General features: G+C 38.2%; 1 protein-coding gene across 4 annotated transcripts in view; it reads right to left on the bottom strand.

The window, feature by feature from the left end:
- Nucleotides 1–9681: 9681 nt before the first annotated feature.
- kif3ca (kinesin family member 3Ca) overlaps nt 9682–18439 on the bottom strand; it is a 29698-nt gene continuing 20940 nt past the window's right edge. For all 4 annotated transcript variants that reach the window (XM_026194006.1, XM_026194007.1, XM_026194005.1 and 1 more), the window contains 8 exons: nt 16112–16213; nt 15770–15892; nt 13568–13686; nt 12244–12360; nt 11913–12021; nt 10867–11012; nt 10409–10492; nt 9682–10316 (listed from right to left, as the gene is read on the bottom strand). In XM_026194006.1, coding sequence (XP_026049791.1) covers nt 10247–10316; nt 10409–10492; nt 10867–11012; nt 11913–12021; nt 12244–12360; nt 13568–13686; nt 15770–15892; nt 16112–16213 — 870 coding nt within the window. In that variant the 3' untranslated portion in view covers nt 9682–10246. The remainder of the gene's footprint in view (nt 10317–10408; nt 10493–10866; nt 11013–11912; nt 12022–12243; nt 12361–13567; nt 13687–15769; nt 15893–16111; nt 16214–18439) is intronic.

Below are 18439 nucleotides of genomic sequence, written 5' to 3'. Positions count from 1 at the left end.
AAGAGCCAACATGTTAGTACTAAATATGTACTTAAGGACATGACGAGGCTGACGATATTCAAAGTTTTTGCACAATCTCCTTTTTCCAAACATTTCTTTTCCGAAACTAAACACCACCTGAGGAAAATGAAGGGGAGTTTAAAGGTACATCCCATACTACAATGTTGTCTCTCCCTGTTGTCTTAATCAGTTTCCTCTTCTGCAATTAATGGCACAGTAACTTAAGACGAGTAAAAATAGAACAAACTTAAACTTTTTAAAAGAAATGTAGACATAATGTGACTTACTGCCACAAAAGGCACAGTGTGTTGTAGCACTGCAACATCTGCTTGGGTGAATCATTTACAGTTTATTCAAATCGACGTCATATTTTGCATGCATGTTGGTGAAGCTGTAAATTTGCACATCAATCGAACGTGCTATCATTGAAAGTGTAATACCGGCTCACTTATAAGCACTTTATAGCCCAACAAAGACTGCAAGAGTATTTGTTTCTTGCATGTATTTTACTTTAGGTAGAGATTTTATATAGCGGTTTTAGAGCTCAAAAGGAGCTGTGTGTCCTTCAAGTAAGTTCAGAAATTTTATGATAAGGCGGCTGGTTTCACTGGCATCTTACAGCAGAGCCAGCCTCAGTTTGGTCATTAACTTCCTAGCTTTTCAGTACAGTATGGTCACCTCTAAAACAACACCAGCAGGTCTTTTCGCTGGTGGGATTTCTTGCACCATTGCAACAGTCAAACGTTTGATTAGTTAGATATAAACATTGAAGCTGCTTCCAGCTTGTTGCTTTAAATATTCACTCTGGTGTGATTATATAACATATAAATTCAACTGATAACCGCTGTGGAAAATAAGTAGGGAAAGAAGTCAACAACAACAATAATGTTCATTTGATTCATTTGTAATTAACGTGTTTTTAACCAAAAACAAGGGAGATCATACAAGCACATCTTGTTTATTTATGAAGTTGCACATCTGGAAAATCCACAAGAAAAGTCCAAATCAACAATCAGAGTCCAAGGGGAACAAACAGAACGGGACCCCCTACCAGAAAAGGACACATGAGCCGAGTCAAAAGGCAAAGTCCAGCAGGAGGAAAACATACACACCAGCAGAGGACTGCAGAACATGCAAGGTATTTCCCCTCATCATGTAAACCTGGATTCTGCAAAAGAAAAAGGGGAATGCTGTTCAGCATTATATTTATCCTGCAGTGACTGATGTAACACCCAACACATGTGAACACCCACAGATAAAAACCCAGCCACAGAATCCTCTGTAGAATTTAGCTTTTCACTTTGGACAGGCAACATCATTTTTTTTAACCCAAGAACAAAGATTTAAACTTCTTTTTTTAAGGAACGCGGTGATGTGGACGATGGGCCTTCAGGTGGTTGCCATCTGTGTTTCCCTGCAGGTTTGTAAGCATAAACCTATCATAAACGAGAATGTGTTAGATATAAAGAACTTCTGCAGAGGTGGGAAGTAACAAAGTACAAATACTTAGTTACTGTACTTAAGTAGAATTTTCAGGTATATGTACTTTACCTGAGTAAAGTGACTTGAGTACTTTTGGTTTAACATTTGAGGGGAGTTATTATTTTCAACATCCAAACCGATTTGAGCCTGAACTGGAACACATGAAAGTTGATCATGCTTGTGTATTAATCACCACGGGATGGTGCGTAAAAACAGATAGAAGAGGCGAAATAAACATTGTCCATAGTCAGGGTTTAAAGTGGAGGAAGAAGAGAGGTTAGATTTAAAGGTAAGGACTGCTCAATGCTGTTTGATAAACTGGAAATTTAAAGCTTACATGTAAATTCTCATGTTTTTAAATGTGACGTGTATGTATGTTTTTTCATATTATACAAATCAAACTGAGGTAGACTAACTGTGCTATTTAATGGTTGCATGAAAATGCTTAAACAGGTTAGTTAGGTCAGGGCACATGGGCAGAGGATTTTCATTCAACAATCTTCCTGATCCAGATCGCAGCACATTTGAAGGCTTGCACAACAGTTCAGTCCTCTCTTTGGATCTGTCTAAAAGCAGAATATTTGCATTGCAACAGGGGAGTGTTTAGTTCACTGAAAGAAGTCACAATCATTGATATATCCCAAAACAAAGTGAATCAAATACACAGAAATGCCTTTGAAGGTCTTCAGGATCATTTAAAAGTGCTTACCAGAAATCTTTGCAGTGTGTCTTTAAAAAGAGGAAATTGGGGAAATGTTACACAAAAAAAGAAGTTATGAGCCTAAAAACCACCTACAGCAAATAAACAGTATCTCTAAAAACAACTGTCCTTAAGAAATAGGGAAAGAAATCCAGAAAAGGCCAGACAAAGGACTTGAGCGCGAGGAGAAAAGGCTGATTTATGCCACAGTAAACAAAAACTGGACTAAAAATCAGTTGGAGCAGGTCTTTTGGTTCAAATTGTCATTTGAAGTTCGATCACAGACTTGTCTCACAGTCTCTTCTGTCCTGTGGTCTTGGACATTAGATGGGCAAAAAAGAGGACAAACTTAGATTCCTGCCACAAAAGTCACCTTTTTGTCGGTCTATACAACAGAAGGAAACTTGGGAGAATCATTTATATATTCACAGTCATATTCTACACGAGCGCTGGTGCTACTGTAAATTTGCAGTCAAATCAAACTTGTTTTCACTAGAACCATTAATTTAAAGGGACTTTCTAACTCATGTGAAGACTGTTTGTTTGTTTGGTTTTTTGCAGGTATTTTATTTTAGCCTGATGTGATATACTGATGTATTTTACATGTAAAAATGAGCTGTGTCCTTTCATGCTAAAGCAGCTGTTTTTGCTGACATCTTACAGCAGAGGGCAGCCTCAGCTCAGTCAATAATCACTGACCTCCATGATGCTTTTCAGTACAGTAAGGCCACGTCTGAAAACACACCAGCAGGTCTTTTCAGTGCTGGGATTTTTGTGCAGCAATGCAGCGATCAGATGTCTGATCGGTTAGATATAAACAGTGAAGCTGCTTCCATCCAGCTAAAAAAAATAAATCAAGGAGTTCACAAGAGATAAAATGAACTCTGCTGCATTAGCGGGTAAATTAGGTCTGGTAACTGCTGAGGCGAGATAAGTAGAGAACGAGGTCAACAAAAATAATGCTCATTTGACTGTAACTGAAGCGTTTTTAGAAACTACACAAAAACACATCATGGTGTAACAGCTAAACCGGGACTCCAAAATGAACGTCAGCAGAGCTCATTCTCTGTTTTCTGTGTTTCCATTTGTTATAATCTGCTTGTAACTGCATAAATTATTGAACCAAATGTGCTTCTACCATCCTAATAAAGCAGCTCTCTCCTCTCTTCATTAAATATTAAAGATCAAGAGCAGGAGGACTGAGGGCAGACTGCTGATAAAGACAATGTTGGATAACACCTCCCACCCACTCCATGACATGTTGGTCAGTCACAGGAGCTCGTTCAGTGAGAGACTGAGATTACCGAAAAGCACCACTGAACGACACAGGAAATCATTCCTGCCTGTGGCCATCTCCCTGTACAACGCATCCACTTAACACACTGTTTGCTGCTACAACTACACATGTTTCTTTTCCAACTATTTATTTATAAGTGACTTATGTATGTATGTATGTATATATATGTATATATTGTACTATTCTTAGTTAGCGTATTGTCTGTCTTGTCTTAATGTTGGTTTAAAATGGAGCACTGTAACAAAAAATAATTTCCCCCAGGGATCAATAAAGTATTCTGATTCTGATTCTGATTCTGATAAGACTCAGATTTATAGACCTGTGCATGTGTGCGTGTGTGTCGCGGAATCATATCTAACATGATTGTGTAATTATATATTCATATAAACACTTATATATCATTGGAAGACTTATAACTAAGCAAATCAATAATCTAATTTAGGTTTGAAACATTTAATACATGTGATTTTAATTTAAGATATAAGTGTTCTTTTATGACTTGATAATAATGTAGTACTAGTGAGGTAATAAAGTGTTAACAAGAAGCTAATAAAATGAAAATAGCAAGCTATTACCAGTTAAACACCAAGGTAACAACCAATTACCCATAGTATACTAAAATATTGATAACATATTGGTATTGTAGCTTATTACACATTAATAATCTATTGACTCAAATGACAAGAAGTGTGATGATTACCTGGAAACTTGTGTGCTAGTTTTCGAGTAATAACCAGCAATCAGGGCTGCAAAATTCAAAACTACATGATTCTAATAAATTCTGTAACAGCATTTCTTATAGCTGAAAATCTAGAACTACTAAAACATGTCAGTGATGGCTATTATGGGGTTTTTTTATATCACAGCAAAGGGAATTAAACAGTGTATATGTAGCTGAATGATGCCCTGACTTCAATTCATAGTTCACTAAATACTTATTGACGTGCAAATACAAGATCCGTGGCTATGCAAACCCCATAAGACCAATAAAAGAATCATGGCTGACCTGCCACATGGTCTCTCATGGTTTCTCTGAAAAGTAATTAGAATTTATATTGATAATAACTGAATAAATCTATTCGGCTTAACGTGAAGTTAGAAAACAAACATTGTTGATGTAAAGTTACCCTTACAGGAAGAGTAATCAGGACGATGAAATCAAGTGCGAAATATAGCATTATAACCCGTTGGATTTAATCTATTTGAGCCTACAACATCATCTCAGTCACAAAATGCTAATCTGATAGGCTGGACACAGTTTCACATTGAAAATCTATTAGAAATCTTATATTGTTATTCAATCCTTTTCACAGGATGAAATAAATGATGACGAACCTTTTGCTTGTGATTCTACTTTCCTGTCACCTTTTGTCCTTCCCTCCTCCTTTTCTTCTGCTATCACTTTCTCCTTTCACAATAAAAGCACCAGACATCACAAGCCTTTAATGGCCCATCAAAAGATGAAAACATTTCTCTCACCTTGTTTGCTGTTACAGATTCTCTCCCACAGATACTGTTCTCAGATTTTCACAGTGCTATGTGTCCTCCTCATATTATGTCACTCATTTTAGACAGTATGAGCAAACTATTCTTCATGCAAAGCAAAGGTCAGTATTAAAACCTTCATTTGCCTTTATTTTACTGTTTTATCTCATTTTTGTTTCAGCACTTTTAAAATGGCGTAACTTTTAGCAAATTTTAATATTTTGTGTCCTAACATGACGTGTTAACTGTTTCTACCTTTATGTTGATTGATTAATGCCATCATGTGATAGATTTTTTGCGCAAAGTATGTCTACAAGTAGCTGAAGAACATTTGTTTTCTTTGTTGTGATCAGTTTTCATCTTCAAGAGCACCTTCAGACCTCCTGTACTCACAGCAGGTGTAACACTGTTGGATTCACAGTCCATTCATTTTTGTATTTTAGAGCCGGCGTTCTTCTTGGTGAACTTGTTTGTGTTTTAGTATTGGCTGTCTTAACAAGGCTAATGGCCTCATAACTAATAAGATTAAGTGAGAGCAAATAAAGTGAAATGTTATTGCTCACCTTTGCCCAGAAAAAACACGCATGAAAATGAAACTGCCTAAAACAAATCAATGCTAAATTTATTGATTTGAGGATGAAAATGGATGAGAAGGAGGCTGTGATCTTTTTTTTTTATTTCCGTCAATGCCATCTGATCCACCATGTTACATTCATATACATCAACACACAAACCCCCATCGATGCCATCCCCATCCCCTTCACCCTCTACTGGCAGGTTACCATGGAAACAGGCTCAGTATCCACCTCCTCCACAGTTATTCCTCACTTCCTGATTGTCTTTGGATGCCTGCATCCATCCACCCCTCCTCCTCTCTTCCATCCGTGTCCTCGCCTCCCTCCTCCCCGCCCCCACAGCCACAGCTAAAATGTCTATAAATTAGCAGCATTCAGAGGGAAATTGTTTACGTTACGTCATACCTTTGTTCCTACATTATTCAAAAAATCACGCTCATGCTCGCATCGCTGTCTGCCCTAGAAATTAAAACATGATTCATGAGTGTTTTGGGGGCAGGACTGATGCTGCAGATTAAACAGCATACACAAATTAAGATAAGATAAGATAAGATAAGATAAGATAAGATAAGATAAGATAAGATAAGATAACCTTTATTAGTCCCACACGTGGGAAATTTGTTTTGTCACAGCAGGAAGTGGACAGTGCAAAAGTTATGAGGCAAAAATTAGAATACAAATTAGCATTTAAATGAGGTCTTTCAGAATCATAAACAACATTCTGTGTGAATTTTTTTTCTTAAATCTCTATATTTTTGTTTGTGTTTTGAGCACTTATCTGTAACCAGAAAGAAATTCCAAGTTCTGAACTCAAAATATGGACTGATGTCCCATTTTTTGGAGGCTTGAGGTTGTCTTAGGTACGAAAAATCAAACACTAGCACGAGGAAAATCTCATTGCAGAACTGAGGGACACTGCACCCTCATATGCTAAAGACTTTAAACTTATGATCTAACTCTAACTGCCAGCATAAATTCACCAGGATAGTATTTAGTGATTTCTCTTATATACAGATTTTCTTTTGCATCTTATAGTGCTTCCGCAGTGGCGTCACACCTGTAAGCTACATCCATTTTCCATTTTCAGTTATTGATTGTAAGGAAGATTTATGCTGATCTTCTACCACTTAGCAAAGGACGATACATGTGCAACACGGTCTGAATACCTCAAGGAGTTTTACATTGTAAGGTAAAGACCATACAATGGTAATCTGTGAAGCTCACAGAGATTACTTCCACAAACACAGACCTCATTATTTGTAACCTTGTCCATGTTTAATACGAGCATCCAAATAAATGCACAAAATATTGTATCAGAAGTATCAGCAATAAAGCAGTTGAATGGATTTAACCTCCATTATACAATATGAACACAAGAAGCTTCAGAGCAGTTAAAGTCTATTTTTAGATATTTATATATACACATTAAAAACTGGGTCAGCTGCAGGCTGAGATACTGATAACTAAACATATAAAATGCTCCGTGTGTGTTTCTAAATGGCTTTAACCATTCCAAAAGCATCTGATATTAATTTGTAACTAGAAAATTGTTTCTTTTTGCCATTTCAAACCTTTACGTCTAACATAACTGAGTATTAAAGTGGCATGAGTGTTTACTCTGCTCCCTTAACTAAAACAATTCTAAAACCAGAATGTCAAGTTGTATTCGGCTCCAGTATCCTAAGGCTTCATTTTTGTAAACTAAATATTTCTGGGTTTTGGACTTCTGTTCGTATTTGCAGCCCCAGTGAGAGCTCAAGCATGCATTGAAAATGCCAAGAAATCTCAGGAATGTCCAAGTTTCCATTTGATTTGATGTGTGGAGATGTGCTGCACATTGGTGATATACACTTTACTTTTACACGGGTCAATGACTCTTCTTTGCTGTTGTACACTCACTGAGGGGGTTTAGCTGCGGTTCCTCCTTTCACATCAATAATACATTGATGGTTAGTCAGTCTGGCCCCCTGCTGTTTCCTCCTTTTACCCTTTAGGAAGTAATGAACCCAGTGACACTAAATTGTGCACACCTGACTGCACACAGCCTGCTAAATTTCTTTTTTATTTACTGTACAATTTGATAGAAACCACATGTCAAAGAAGAAGAAAAATGTGTTCAGTGAACATATGTTCGTGTTGATTCCTGGGTACAACAGGTGCTCCATCCTTGAGATGGCAACCTCTGGTTCTCATTTCTTTACTTGATCATGGGTTTAAAGAAGCTGCTGCTGGTGAAGCTCTTTGACAGACGACTGAATGAAGGAATGTTTGACTGAAGCCAGCTTGTGTGGCTTCAGCAGCACATGAGACATGTTTTTGAGTCCAAAAACAACCCGTGTGTCCAAGTTTCCATTGTTTAGAAGAAGCTTAATTTATCATTTTGATTCACAACGACAGGCAGAAGTCAGATTGTTTTTTACTTCCAAGACATTTTCAGACTCAGGGTGTGATTTCTCTGACTTTAGATGAGGAAAAATTTAAACACCGCCTCTTATTTTCACTTTTTAAGTCCCAAAGAAAGTGCCAACCAGGATTTCTAATGGTCACTTCCAAATTCCAGTGACCATTATTGGGTTTAAACCATATGTTGATGTGTCCAGGCCATTCTTGCCGTCTCCTCATTGGTGAAAGTGTTTGTTGTAAATATTGTTTATATATTTTACTCCTTACATATGCTGTTTAAACTGCTGCCTGTAAAATGTTTTTATCGTATAACTGCTGAAGGCAATGTGGCAAATAGTGTCAGTCGACCATAGGAGTTGCACTGTGTTCCACGGATGTTGCTGGAAGTTCGTTTCAACGCAGTTTTCTTTCATATCATATAGCACCAAATCACAACCACAGTTGCCTCCAAGCAAATGCATCCTCCTGTTAGTTTAGGCAGCAGCAGCTGTTTTTATAGGTTCCACCACGTTAAGACTATTTCTTGCACTTTCAGTGAAGCAGTTTTTCTAATAAAATAACCTTTTGTTTGGAAAACTGAAGCTAAATACTGTCACACTGGTGTACATGACCACTAGTATAAATATTCCACGAGGATTAATATAAAATTATTTATATGTATGTAAGTTAAGGTTAATTATTTACTTAACCTTAACTTAATAAACAATTGCTTAAGTTTCATTTTTACTTCATGTCTTCTTAATAAAATGTGTCTTTGTGAGGCACCAGTCTTTTTGAAAAAAGTGCCACCTAAAAAAACACTAATTCACCTCAGTGGAGGCCAGATTTTAGTCTGCAGTATCGACTGGTTCACCCCATCCTGATGCATGAACTGCATTTTCATAGATGCCAAATGGCACAATGAGATGCATTAGTTGAAAGTTGTTTTGTGTTAAACTATCTTCATGGCAAAGCTTAAACTTACATGGTATTATTTATTTAATGAACTCTACACCGCTCTAAAAAGGTCACATTTTTGACACAAACTATTCATAATTCATGAATCTAATATGAATCCAGGATGATCAGATGTCCCTCTTCATGTGTGACTGCACAGCATTTTTATTTATTGTCCCCTTGTCCTGAGACAATGGCTGACGTTTTGACTCTGCAGAACATGTGCTTTTCTAAATTCTGTGAAGAGAAGGCTTTGTTTTGTATTTAAATAAAGATTAGCCTGTCTTAAGATGTGACCATCAGTGAAAGTTCCAAGTCACCAAAAAGCAACAAGCTTTGTAGATTTTGCTAAATATCATGGAAACTGCCACAAAGAAAATTAAGATGCAGTTTATACTGAGAAATAGAGCGTTTGGCTGTTGTGTTAGAGTTTTGCACAGTATATTTATGTCATAATGGGCAAAAAATTGCAAACAAATTGTTAAAATGGATGCATCTCTACTGAAACACTAAGACTATTACCACACAGAGGAGGCGCTGAAATAACAGAGGATACAGGAGCATATAAAGACTATTATATTAGACCACTTCGGCCTTATTTAATTCTTATTTACTTGACAAAAGACCTGGAATATTTGCACGTTAATGTAATATATTTGACGTCCTGCCAGCATTGTTTGTCCCAGACAAAACGTCGTGTTTGTCCCACATTTAGTTTGCTGGGATCTGGTCACCATCCGCCCATCCGTGTTTGTTTGTTGAATTAAAATCCCAGTAAAATAATTCTGACAGTGTGACATGCCTCGTGTTCTTCATTTTAATTACATTAGTTTTTAAGACATTTCATTTAAATTAGACACTGCAGGGGGACAGATAAATGATGGGAGGCAACAGGAATGACAACGGTCATCATTCAGGTCTTGAGCACCTCGTCTGACCAACAACAGTACACATCGTATATTCTTATTTTTGTGTGTGTACTCATTTCAAAAAGCCAACACTGACATAAACTCTCTGACGATGAAGTCCAACTTCTACATAGAAAACAGACCAAACCTGCTTTGAAAAATCCAGAATACATGAAACCTTCACCTTTAAATCTGCAGTGGTCATGACTAGAAACACAAACAGGCAATCATACGGCGCTTTGTACACAACAGACACACACAAACACACAGACACACACACACAACAGTCTGGGCAGTTCAGCACTGCAGCCAGCTGTTTTCAGAGATGATCTGACATGCAAAAGAGGAAAGGGCTCTGCCGGAGGAGGAACTGGAGGAACTGATTTATACAGAGTTTCTGAGGTTCATATGGTCATGTAGTTTCCTGCCAGAAGATCATTTCCATGAAGTCTGTCAGCTTTCAGCAGAGGTGGTGGTGGTGTGTTTGTGTCCCAGCAGTGGGCCTCACTGAGAAGTCTGTAAGGCGGCCACTGGCCAAAAGAGGAAGTTGATGTTGAGAGATCAAATAAATAATAATAATAATAATGGCAATAAAAAAAAGCTCTCTTCATTAAAGCTTTACTGTGCCGCTGCGGGTGTGGCAGTGTGACATGCTGCCAAGGACACATTAGAAGGGGAGGAAGTCATGGATTTTGGAGTGTGACACCTGAAAAAACAAAAAACAAAAGTTGTATAATATATGTATAATATGTACAATCACAGATTATTGAGATTATGCAGCTGAGAAAATGACAGATAAACCATCAGATTAGGGCAAGAGGGTGTGGCTAATCCTGAATAATCCCATTTACTGTAGAGATGCTCTGATGCTAAACCATTTACAGTTCACAGGTCACATGCACAGGCTGAACAGTGGAAGCGGGTTTCAAACACAAATATGACAAAGTATTCTCAGCTCTATTTCCAGATGTAGAAACATCTGAGCAGCAGCAGCAGCAACGTGCAGTAAGTGTATGCCAATAAAGAAAGACAACATCTGTTTTATTTATATGAGAAGAGGCTGCATTAATTTGACCTCACCAAGACTGGGACTTTCGAACGCCTTTCTCCTTGGTGGGCGAGCTGTCCACCGAGGGACTTTGGTTCGGTTCTCCATCCTTCGAGCAATCGACTGAGGCGGTGTTTGGAGGAGTCATGTCCAGCTCCAGAAACATGATGTTCTCAGCCTGAAAACATTATGAAAACATTATCTACAGTTAGTAACACATTATATGGATCAAAGTATTGAAAAAAAGTGTTTTCAGCCCCTTAACAACAGGTGTATAAAATCAAGAAACTAGCCGTTCAATCTGCCTTTATAAACATTTGTTATTGCAAAGAAACTTTGACCATGGTACTTTAATAGGATGCCCCCACTGCAACAAGTCAGTACTTAATTGCAGAGAAAGCTGCTCTGGCATTAACATCAGCACAAAAACTGCTTGCTGGGAGGTTCATTCAATGGCTAAGTAGCTCTCGGTGACTTTTACTGAATGCTGTGTTACTCTAGTAAAAGCTGAGTCCATTAATTTCATAGCAAATGCTTTAATAAAGTATGGTGCATTTTTATAGTTAAGGGTTTTTTATAAGCAAAGCAACAAAAAAAAAAGAAAGTAATGTCATGATCCTGAGATCGTCATGATATTTTTGCCACTTGGATTCTAGTTCCTTCAATTTCCAGTGCCTTAAGATTCCAGTATGTTTTTTATTGTTCATGTTTAGTGTTGGTTTTTATATTTCAATGAGTCTTAAGTCTGACTTTGACCTTGACAGATGGTTAAAATACCATTACTAGGAAATATTCAAAACTATAAGAGTAAATCACGCCTGAAATCTTTAAAACTGAAAAACTGATATTTAGTCTTTCAGGATCCAAAAGGACAAATTAAACAGAATATAAACTGACTGACCTATAATGGAAATAAAAATTTACATAATTAATTAAATAACATTCAGAATAAAGATTTATGAAAAAACAAAAAAAAACAAAACCATACTTCTTTACATTAAAATTTAATGATTTATATTTGTGGGCTTGTTTTATGTCCTCAAAAGGATGCCAAGTCATCACACACACAGACACTTACCCTGTATCTGGAATGACCTCCCATTGCTATGGCAACCCTGGCATACTGGCTGATGGGTCGTTTGTATCCGACTGCAGATGCTGGCCTTTTCTTCATCTGCGAGGATTTACTGAACGGAAGAAAAGTCGGGATCAATGAGACACACAAAAACCCAATCTGGAATCAATTCTCAAAACACCAAAAACGCCAGAAAAAGGAGGATGCCACTCAAACAGCAGCGGAAGAAGATGAAAAGAAGAGATAATCATATGATGCACGGCGCCCAGAGATCTAAACTAAAGCCTGACTAAATTTAAGAGTTTATTCTTTTACATCGAAAACAGACGCTGACCTTTCAGCAGGAACAAGTGACTGGAACTTCCACTGGTCTTCCTCAGGGTCAAAGACCAGCCTGTTCATTATCTTATTCTTCTCCTCGGGCGGGATGAAGTTCTCTATGATCAGATACCTGCGTGTTCACAACACAGAGTGATGCAAGAAGTAATGGTTTATATCATATACAAGTCTGGAGTCATGTGGTTGTAATAGCAAATGCACTATGAGTAAGATTTTAGGGGTTTATTTGTATACTTTTCACATTTTAAACAGAAAAAATGATTTTCTTTGAATTTGTAAAGTCTTTTTTACTCATAAACACTAAACCTCCTGATAAATGAACTCTTGATTAGAAGCTTTTTTATGGGTTTAGCTGTTTCTTCAAATCAACATAACTTAGCTATTTAACTGGCTGCACAAAAACAAGTTTAAAAGAAAAGATTAACAAATATTTTATGGTCTTATTACAATACTATTACAAAGCACTTTCACTGCTTAGAGAAATTTTAAAAAAGGAAAAGAAGAAAGAGCATCTGGCTATCACAGCTGCTAGCAGGGCTCTTTTTGAAAAGCATAATGAGACATGTAGACTTCTGACAATGAAGAAAGGTTTACGCAGCAGGGGAGCAAACAAAAAGAAGAAAAAAACTGTTAGCAAAACTGTAAAAGTACTGAGTTTGGCAAAAAAAACAGACCCCTACCTCTGCAAGAACAGATTTCAAGTAAAAGCATTTCTTAACTGCTTACCTTGCAGCCGTACTTTTGCATAGAATAAAAGACAGCCGGTAAAAGCCTAACACAATTTTTTATTTAGTGTAAACACTCAGTCTGCAAAGGAAGTAACTATTTAAATGAGGGATGTCACAGTCATTTTACATCAATGGCCACGTACAGCCCATTTTGATGATGAGACGAGTGAAACTGCCATTTCTATCACTCTAAAGATGTTTAATTATACGTTTAATCCCTGAGATATTTTTAACATAAGATAAAGAGGCGCAATTTCTACATGATACATGTATAAAATTACTGTCCTGTAGTTAGTTAGGGGGTTTTTTTGATGATGAATGAAAATTTTCTTTTTGTTTTTTAACCAAAATTTTCATATTGCAGAGTAAAAAACAGGAACTTTTCTGTCATTTAATTGTTTATCTATTACTTAACTATTTTGGTGTATTATGAGTGACTGTGAAGTCTGCGGACCAGAATGGGGTCTTTGCCAGGCCAATGCTGGCCCCCTGGCCTTATGTTTGATCTTTAAATGGGGCGTATTGCTTTGAAGAATCCCGTACTGTATGTGGTGATTTTTGAGCACTCTTTGTGATTTGTGGTTGACTCACTTGAACTTGAGCTCTCTGGTGAGCTCGTTCTGAGTTTGCTCGAGCTCCTGTCTGCTCCTCACGTGCTCGTCGTTCACGTCCTTGATCTCTACTTTGATTGCCTGGAGCTTGGCGTACAGCTGGAAGAAACGACAAAGACATGCAAGCGAGAGGAGCAATCAGGCCTGAGGTTCCCAGTGAAGATGGACTGGTCTACAACTTGCTGCAGCTTGGTTGCCCATAGCAACAGCACTGGAGGCGCTGGTGTCTGGTGAACAGGCCAGCCAATGGGAGCTCTCCTCCTCTAATTCCTCCTCCTGGTTCCTCCTGAGATTTCACACTGTTCATTCTTTGACTTCACCCGAGGCTTCAAACATAAAGGCGAATCCTGACTTCAGCTGTGAATCATGACACTGCAGGCTCTGCAGCTCGGACACGCAGAGCAACCCCCCCCCCCCCCCCCCAAAAAAAAGTCAAATCAATAAGAAGCATCTGGGGCAAATCTCAATTTTAGGACAGATTTTCACAGATGCTAGCTTAAAAAATTTAAATACCTTTAAAAACCGCCAGAAATTGGATTTGACAGTTAAATTTAGACTTCAAAGCTGAAGCCTTAATGTTACATTACAGAAAGGTACTCTCACTCTCTTCTTATGCTAAGAAAAATGTGGCTAAAAGTGCTTTTATCACTGAATTCTGGTCCCTGTTGGTTTTGCAGTGTTTCTGTCTTTCCCAGTCTCCATCCTGATTTTTAGTGTTAGCTGTAATATCCCCGGAAGTTTGTTTTTCCTGCTGTTCCTCTAGCCTTTTTGCTTCAGTGCTAACTAGGTTTCACCTTTTATCATTTAGTTTTGTTGACTTATCAGCTTTGGAGTAAAGCTTGCTCTTTGCTTTATGTCATGCACTTGTATGCAGTTGCTTCCACCTCTCTGCTAAACCATGATAATATGTCCTTTTGTCCCTGAAAATCTCTTTAAGCTTGAAATTACTTTGATTTCAGTGAATTGCTTCAGTTAACACAACAAACTGTGACACATGTTCCTAAGGAAAAATGTGTATTCCTCATCCAGTGAATGCTCAGGTCGCTAGCATATTGCTACTGTTTGAACAGCAGTGAGAGCACTGTCCAGCTACTCTCCAAGCTGCAGTTAAATTAAGAACATGGAGAACGTTCACCTTCAAAATAAATGCTGTGCCTCAACGCTACAGCCAGCATTTTTAAAAAGGCAAACCTTTTTACTTTTTCAAGTTTTACTACTGCTGGGTGAGTATCAGCGAGTATTTGTAGACAAACATGAAAAACTACAGGTAACCGTGGCAATCTTTTTTTCTTTTTTTTACATTAGCTACAATCATTACTCCAACTTAACATTTAACATGATCAACTTCTCAGGTGATCATTAAATAATGACTTTGGAAGGAAAAAAAATTATCATTGGCTATTTTGAGAAATAGAATTCTGCAGTAGTGTTTTTTTTTTTCTTTTCCAGCAAACAAGGTGTCAGTGACATTTTTGTAGTCACTGAGCTTTACGGACTGCCCACTGAGTTTTGAATGCACAGCGTGAAAAACACCCCCTCTTTTCTTCAGACTGACGGCATCATGCAGTGTGAGAGGAGTAGATGGACCCACGTTTGGGAATCAGGGCAGCAAAGATCAGCAAAGGATCATTAGCTACATTGTCGCCCGCACTCGCACAACGGGCCACTCGGTGTTAGTCCTGCTGGTCGCATCCGTGCAGCGAGATAGGGACGCGGAAAGAGAGGGGAAGGATGTAATAGGTTCGGTGTTTGCACTGGTGAGGGAGAGGTTTAGTGAGTTACTGGGGGATTTGAAGTGAAGGAAGACTGAGGTTAGTGCAGAAAGCATGAATACGTAAAAATGGCAGATAGGGAGGGAGGGAGGGAGGGAGGGAAAGGGACGGCAGGACAAACCTTGAGGTACTGAAATTTAAGTGTGTGTCCAAACGAAGCGAGTGTCCAAGTCAAGGGGTCATTTGTGATCCAGGTCAAAGGTCAAAGGGAAAGAAGGGGGTAAAGAGGGACATTCTCACATTAGGAACAAAAAGGGAAGGTCTGTAAGTGTGTGCACGTTAAAACACACCTATACTACTATGTCTATTACCTCTTTTGCAAAAGTGTGTGCGAGAGTAGAAATGAGGATATCTACTGTATTTCTACTTGTGTGCATCAGATTTTTTTCTGCATCATCAGGATATTTTACCTTCTTGAGTTTCTTTGTCTTGGCTTCAACCTCCTGCTGCAGAGAAGTGAAAGTCTCTCTCAGTTCCAGCGTCTCTTCATCCTGAATCAACACTTGCTGCTGGATCTCGCGCTCCTTACGCGTCTGAAAGCAGAATGCAAATATCACCCTGTTCCTTTGTGGATTCTCCACAGCTCTGGAGTGTTTTTATCAATTCAGGCTGCAGAAAACACTAATTACTGTAAATGTTAAACAAACTGCTGCAGAAAAGATTTCTCCTAAGGTTTTAAATGTATGCCTGAAGTATGAACTGTGCAGCTGTACTGAGTAAATTAGTGTACTACTGCAAAAAAAACGCTTTACCTGCTCTGCTATCTCCTGCCGTTTTATCTCCAGCATCTTCTGCTGCTCATTGGTGTGATCTATGATGTTCTTTCCACCGACCAGCAGCTTGCTCTCCATCGCCTGAAAAAACAAACAACATTTTGATTAATATTTCTGAAGCTACTTTATTATATGCTTTATATTCTCCGTCAAATGCCACACATCCTGCAGGGTTCTGTATTTAATGTCACATCAAAAAGTCACTATACAGCTAAAGTTTAAACAAGCACACTGTTAAAAATGAAAGTGGAAAAACAGTTTTTGCTATTAAACATCATTAGAAAAACATCCTCAATAGTAATAAATAATGTGTATTTATTACTATAAATACAGCAGCGTGGCGGTTAGCACTGTTGCCTCATAGCAAGAAGGTCCTGAGTTCAACACCACCATTTGAAGCCTTTCAGTGTGGAGTTTGCACGTTCTCCCTCTGTTCACGTGGTTTCTCTCCAGGTACTCCAGCTTTCGCCCACAGTTTCCATAGGTTAATCTAAATCATAGGTGTGAATTTGAAGGTAAATGATTCACTGTCTCTATGTGTTGGCTTGGTGACAACTAGTAACCTTTCCAGGGTGTACTTTTCCTCCCTCCCTATGGTGGCTGAAAGTTGCTCAAGCCCCCTGCGACACTGAAGAGGATGGATAAATAATGTGTTCAAAAGGGGTAAGAAGCTTACATTTAAGCAGCATTTAATGTGCCTCTAGATCACTGTTTATACTCAGTAACAGCTAATGCCAACTACTAATTATGTTAATTGCTTGCTGTAAATTGATACTAACTGGATCACAGTAGATCTGTGTTTTCCTTATTATTACTTTTGTGGTGCTCTTTTAACATTTGCCCAAACAATACAACACAAAACAATAGTGTATATTAGCAGGTATAAACCCCGTTATTAATATAAATCAAAGGCTTAATATAGAAATTTCAGCTGACGTCAACCCTTGCTGACAAAAATTGAACGCTAATGGAAAAGAAGAACTAGAGAGTTTTACTTCTTTGCTTTTGAACCTCTGCGAGGTCAAGATAAGTTCATCTGGACATTAAACAATTGGGTCTTTGTGCGTGTTCGTCAGTGCAGACTTTGTGCTGATGAGGCAGACGGACGCTGGCAGCTTAGCATCGACATGACGACACGCGACAACAAGCTGAGCTCTGCTGAAACTCTGCAGAATCACAAAGCGTGTCAAAGTAAAGCAGTGCAAAGTTACAGTGTAAAATATGTTGGCACCTTCTTGTTGATTTTCTAAAGGTAATGATGAGCGATAACCACTTTAATGTATTTAGCAAAGACATTCATTGAGATTAACATCTCCTTTTCAGGGGTTACCTGGCCAAGAAAGCACAATAAAGCTGACTTTGACTATCCTCTAGTGCCATTGATGGTTACATGTCCTCCTACAATTGCACACGTATTGAGCTTCTCCCAGTCAGACTAACGCTTCTTTTGGAGTCTTGTTTCCAACCCAAACAACCACAGTGACTCGTTTGCAGACCTGTGAAAGCCTTTGAGACAAGAAATAAGGTGAACATGCCAAATCTGTCTTCATTTTAGTTCAATGTTGTGCAAATGCCAGAATGCAATGCAAAGCATGAATGCGTCAGATCTAGTTTTTCAACCACAGATGGATGGACTTGATATTTTGTGCACATACTCATACCCCCATTAGGATTCATTGTAATAGCTCTGTTGATCTCTTAAGCTTTGATCTTAACCAACAATAATTAATAATGCCTGCACACTGCTTTGTTGTAACGTTTGTACAGGGACAGTGTCATGGCCCTGGTATTCTGTAGTTTTTGTTGTTGTTCCTAGTTGATCCAGGAGTCGGTGCTCCCCGGTCTCTGGTGTTATTCTTACTTCAGTGTATTCTTCATGTTGCAGCGTCAGTTATGTCTTTTAGTTACTTCTTATTTTACTTTGAAGGTTTTTTTCTCTTGTGTCTTCTTTTGGTTTTATTTCCTGCTCCTTTCCTTGCCCTCCTTACTTTTATTGCTTTAATTTCTACTTTTTCTTATATGAGAATATGTAAGTTACAAGTATCATGTATGTCTTTACTTGACTGTTCCAAACTCAATATCATTTCGAGCCTCTGATTACAGCTTTTCTAGTTACTGCAGAGATTAAAGGTCTGGAGTCACAGTGATGCAATTTTCAAGTTATGAAAATTGCACATGTTCTTGTCATTATCTGCCTCCTTGCTCTAAAGGACGATTTAAGTAACAAGGAAATACAGGAAGAGAGGAAAACGGAAATAAGCTCCCACAGACAGACAATGCATTGGTCACATTCCAGATTACAAAAAG

This window comes from Astatotilapia calliptera, chromosome 15, assembly GCF_900246225.1.
Source record: "Astatotilapia calliptera chromosome 15, fAstCal1.2, whole genome shotgun sequence".
NCBI lineage: Eukaryota > Metazoa > Chordata > Actinopteri > Cichliformes > Cichlidae > Astatotilapia > Astatotilapia calliptera.
This window is presented reverse-complemented; position numbering and strand designations above follow the sequence as displayed.